The sequence below is a fragment of the Cyprinodon variegatus genome, unplaced genomic scaffold (assembly GCF_000732505.1).
Source record: "Cyprinodon variegatus isolate N-32 unplaced genomic scaffold, C_variegatus-1.0 Scaffold203, whole genome shotgun sequence".
Classification (NCBI taxonomy): domain Eukaryota; kingdom Metazoa; phylum Chordata; class Actinopteri; order Cyprinodontiformes; family Cyprinodontidae; genus Cyprinodon; species Cyprinodon variegatus.
Window position 1 is genome coordinate 241,741 of NW_015150656.1, and position 5,753 is coordinate 247,493.

The 5,753-nt window shown below is 38.0% G+C and overlaps 1 protein-coding gene across 1 annotated transcript in view; it reads right to left on the reverse strand.

Moving 5' to 3' along the window:
- Window positions 1-2,706: 2,706 nt before the first annotated feature.
- LOC107088010 (tumor necrosis factor-like) overlaps window positions 2,707-5,753 on the reverse strand; it is a 7,694-nt gene continuing 4,647 nt past the window's right edge. The window contains exon 4 of the mRNA XM_015379904.1: window positions 2,707-4,279. Within this exon, the coding sequence (XP_015235390.1) occupies window positions 3,861-4,279 (419 nt within the window). The 3' untranslated portion in view covers window positions 2,707-3,860. The remainder of the gene's footprint in view (window positions 4,280-5,753) is intronic.

The following is a 5,753-nucleotide window of genomic DNA, read 5'->3' on the forward strand; positions in this document are numbered from 1 at the left end:
ACTGCTCTAACCACTAGGCCAATAAATGTAAATGAAAATGAAAATGAAACTTATTAAATAAAAGGAAGTAAGAAATGATGATTCGGTGAAACTTGTAGAGAGATACTCCCTGAAACAATCAGGGAGAAAAAAAAAATGTCACTAGAAACCACAATACTTTAATTCTGGGTAAGCCAGCATTTGAGAGAAGAGCTTAAGTTTCACAAAGAGCCAATATTAGTCAAGAAAAAAATGGATAAATAAAGGACCCCCATTAATTGGTTTTACAGGCTCCATCAGACTGGATGGATGGATGGATGGATGGATGGTATTACATCATTACTTTATTAATCCCTTGCGTGAAATTCTTTTCTTGCAGTGCAACCGTTTATAGAAGAGAGAAAAATAAGATTGCAAGTACAATAGAGCAAAATAAAATATAGGATAATAAGAATGAAATAAGTAAAATAACAACCCACACAGTGAAATTACACCCTTCCCATATAAACAGTGTAAAATAAGATATAAGAATAAAACAAGAAAATAAGAATAAAATAAGATAATCATCACAGTGTTTACAATTTACAAGGCTGCACATTGTTACGACATTGTTATTGCGCATTGAGAAGTAATGGAATAAATAAACAATAAGTAATGAAATTAAATAAAAGTCAGATTAGTTTTGCAGTTTGATGGCCACAGATAGGAATGACTTCCTGTGTGAAGGAATGATTCTCTGACTGAAGGTGTTTCTGTAGGTGATGAGCTCATCATGAAGAGGATGTGCAGAATTGTCCAGCATAGATTTGATTCTGGCCATCGTTCTGCAGTCAGAGAGTCCAGCTCCTCTCCAACAACATCACTAACCTTAAGGCTGAGTTTGTTAAATCTGTTGGCATCCTTCACCTTCAGGCTGCTCCAGCATACTCATAAAACAACCAAATTGTCTGGCAGATGTTAAAGGACCTCGGCCGCCTCAGGAGACGGCTCTGGCCCTTCCTCTAGAAGGCATTCGTGTTTTTAGTGCAGTCCAGTTTATTTTCCAAGTGCCCTCCTAAATATTTAGAATCCTTCCATGTTGACCTCACAGATAAAAAACATGAGTCACTGTGTTCTTACTCCTCAGATCCACCACCAGTTCCTTGAATTTTACCACGCTGAGCAGCAGATGGTTCAGCTCACATCAGATGATAAAATTGTCCACCACACCCCTGTACTCCATCTCCTCACTATTGTCGACACAGCCGCTACTGCTGAGTCATCAGAAAACTTCTAAAGGTGGCAGATCTCTGCACAGAAGCTGAGGTCCGTGGTGCACAGGATGAAGACAAAGGGAGAGAGGACAGTCCTGTTCATGAGGTATTGATGTTTCTCTTTGAACGCATCACTATCCAATAATAGTTGAGACCTCACTTTTTTCTCCACTTCAATCCTCACCCATTAGTACACAAGCAATGATCAGCAGACGTTTTTTTGTCTAAGTGTGTGGACTTTCAAATCTTCTTTTCCGAGGGGTTTATGCGTCCATGACACCAAACCATAAACCATAATCAGAAGCTCAAACAACAATTCAAATCAAAATAAGCACAACTTTAATAAAGAGTGGCATGAGTGCAATTGACCTCAGTCATTATTGTTCTGGACGGACAACCTGGGGAGATTGAGGATTAAATCAGCTGCCTACAGTCTTCGAGAGGTTACATGTTTGGATTATACCCCAACACCTGCTTCACAAGTTTCCTGCAGGATCCCAGTGATGCTGAACATCTTTTCTGACTTGCAGTGCTGCTGTGTGCACGTATTGTGGTCTGTCAGTCAGGTAATACACAATCCAGGACACAATGGGGGCATCCATCTGCATCGCTTTCTGTTTCTCACCCAGCAGATATAGTGCCAGATAGAATCTAGTCAATAAATGAAGCTATGGACTCACATGTTTGCAATAGCTGATAACTATTCCACTATATATCTGGAAGAATTTTGTCCCATATTCCTTAAAATTACTTTAGTTAAGAAAAAATAAAGGTTTCTTATTGAGGACATTTTTGCTCTTTATTACTCTAAATGATTTTTGTAGTTTAATTTCAATACAAATCATATATTTCTGTATTAAATGCGGTTTATCTGATATTACCCGATGTTTAGATTTTTTTATGCAAGATAAAGGCCTAACCAAAAGGGAGGTTTATTTAAGATCATTTTTGGTTACATTGTGGGTTGGGTTTAACAGATAAAGATCAGGAATGTTTTTTGAAAATTCCCCATGAGTGAACAACTATATCAGTGTAGCCAGGAAAGGTGGAGCAGAAGGAGAAAGATTTAAAAAAAAAAAAAAACTAAAAGCAAGACCTTGTTTCATTTGGATGAAATGGTTGTTAGTTTCTGGTAAACCTGCAGGAAATGTGACGATATTATGAATGTGTTTTTTTTTTTCCCTAAGGCTGCCAAACATGTGAAAGAGAGCTTTACACTGCAGGATTGTTCATTTTAATCACACAACTGGTAACCATGAGAGGCAGAAAGGGATTTTGTATCATATGCAAAAAAATCTTCCAAAGTCTGTAAATATTTGAGCAGAGCCAAACGTTCCAGCTATTCATTGCAACCTAAATGAAACTAATCATGGAGCCTGTAGCTATATTTGGAAGATGTAACAGGTCCTTGGGGGATTCAACTGACGGTAACCCCCCACCCCCCTATTGGCACATTCTAGGAAACAATGCAATGTTACAGAAGGAGGGGTTTTCATGTTTATTGCAGAGACCCTGACCAACATTACACACACAATCATTCACATCTGAGATTTGCACTCTGAGAAGAAAAAGTCACACCGTTTACAGAACACCCTACGAGATTAGTTCAATAATGAAGTATAACAATCAAATCCCAAAGCTGCAACATCGGTGCAAAAAAATAATAATAAGAGCCAAAGAAATACTTCAACAGGTTTCTATTAACCATCAGTTTTCCTAACAAACAACGCAGTGAATCCAACCTCAGTTCAAACAGCCTTGCATAAATCCTCTGTATTTACATCACCAGCGTTTTAAAAAAAACTAAAAACAATTTTTAGACAGTCCTTTTAAAAGAAGGTAAAAACAGTACATTTGATTTAGTTAACATGTTGGTTGAGTACAGAGGCGTTTGGAAGATTTTGTGCTTCTTAAATCTAGATCTAGTGCTCAGTGCTTATTAAGGAAGCTTAAACCAGTGAGTTGAATCACATCAGCTTTGCAGAGAGTAGCTTTGTCGAAACTGTGGTTGTAGTGAAACAACTTCCTGTTTTTTTTTGGAACAAACCAAGTCAGCTGGCACCCATTCCAGACACTGAATCCTTCATTACTGCTGTCTGGAGCTCCTCCTTGAAGTGGCTTTATTACATATACTCCCAGCCCCCAAAAGGAAGGAAAGCAAAAGTCATATTAGCTTGAAAAGACTGTATGACCTGAATATCTGTAACAGTGACAACGAGGTTTCCAGTAAATCCCCTTCAAGCTCAAGACTGTTTGGAAATAATAATAAAACAGTATAAATACAATTCCAAGCCTAAGATAAGCCCCATTTTATATAAAATTATAATAAATTAAAAGCTGTCCATAAAGAGAGAAAAAAGTTCTTCCAAGTGCAATATGTAATAAAAAAGTGAATATGCTGTATATGAAGAAATTTGGCCTTGGCTATGCTGCAAAAAGCACATATTTTAGTGCAATTTTATTCCATTAGTGTCAGGCAGCTGATGTTGGCAAGAAAAAGAGCAAAAGAAGTTAGCTTGATGATGGGAATATTATACTCAGTGCTGCACTAATGGCTTAAAGTCAACCATAAACCTGTACTGGTTAGCTTAATTTGAATTGAAGCAACTGCATATGTAGACTCAGCAATCACAAATTGTCAAAGACAAGTTCAGCTCCAAAGAACCCCTCATGTTCATTTCTAAAGATGTAGTTTGAATGAGATGAGGTTACAAGTAGTTTGTCCTTAGCATACAAGCGAAATGAGCCAGATGTGAAGAGAGATTTCTTCCAGGGTGTTTTGCTGAACACTATTGTGTCGCATGCTGACAGGAGCGGAACGCGTTTTTCGTAGCTAAGGCTGATGACATTCACTTTGTTACAGACGCTCTGCCCATTGGCCTCAGCAGACTCTGAGCTATACGTGATTTGCAGGTAGACTCGGTAGATGCCGTCTCTGGGTACGATTAGATTCCCATTGGAGTACTTGAATCCTCCTTGAATGCGTGCATTTCCCAATTCAGTTTCCCAAAGAAGAATGTCTCCATGTGTGTTTTGACCATTTGGAACTGAGGACAGAAAGACAAAAAAGGATTAGAAATCTACTTTCTTCTTCCAGCTAAAAATCTAACATTTTATTTAAGACCAAGAAGAGCTGAAGTAAAGACCAGACGGCGACGGGCAATCAAGAAGAGAATGTTCTGATTGGCAACAAACTGCCTTCATACAAATAGATTATCTAGCCAGAAAAATCTGTGCCAGTCATTCTGCGAGTATTTTAATTTAACACAAATGATTTGACACTAAATTCACCTTTGAATGCAAAACCCTTGAAGTGGCTGAAACAGTGGGGAAATTGGACTTGATGTTTAACTGATATGTGTATATTTTTTCTAAGTAAGTTATAGATTTTAAATTCAGGATTGAAAAAAACAGGAGCAACACCTAACTCCCTCCGGATTGATTTAGGTTTGTGTTTTTAAGCACTCTGCCTTCTATCTGCTCTAATCAGCCTCATTCAGCTCACATGTACCAACACCAACCCCTGCTGCACTACTTATCACCTTTCTGGGTGCTCATATCGCCTGTCTGCCTGTCTGTAAATGAGCATTGCCTGTTTATTGGCCATGCTGTTGGATTGTTTTTCGCTGTGTCATTCAGAGTGAAGCAGAACGTGGAAGGAAGTCCCTGCCCTAAAAGCCTCTTCACACAAGATGGGCGTTTTCTTTACGCTGACAGCGTGGGAACGTCTCTGACGTCAAAAGCAGCTTCTAGTTCTCCAACAGTTTCTTATTCACTCATCCATTACAAAACCAGGTCACTAACCTGTCATTTATCTTTGCAGAGGTATGAACGTTGATCTTAGAAACTTTGAACCAATCTGAACGTATCATCGGCTGAAGTTGACCAATGGCTGACATACAGAGGCGAGCCGCCTAATCCATAGAGTGAGACGAACTTTATTGTCATTTTGTACACACGGGGTGTATACAAAATGAAATATCGTTCAGTACAGCTCTCAAGATATTTGCATTTCTTCAAGTGCAGCAGTGATACAATGTAAACATGATGATCAAATGTAAACATAAGACTGAGATATTATTTACAATTTTTCCAACATTCAGTGTTTTTTTTTTTATTGATCCAATTTCTGTTTCTTTCTTGCTGCCATTTCACACGACAAGCATTTATTTTGTATTTCACGATGCATTAGGCGAAAACTTTCCCCCTTTTATTTCAATACAGTCTATTTAGCACTCATATATATGACAGACTTAAGCATGAAGGTATGTTGGCTAAAATATGTAGTATATGAGAAACAGAGAGATGCGAGCACGAGAAATCTTGAACTTTTTAATGCTTAAAAAATTATTATTAATGAAATATTGCAAAATATTGCTCTGTAGTGATGTTTTCTCCGTTGAGGTCTGAGGAAACCTTTCCTGGTTCTTGTGATTAAACTTAAAAGTAATGCTTTTCATTTCTTGCCCTTTTATTCTTTTATCGCGTATTACATGGTGAGGGGAAAACATGACCTGGAGC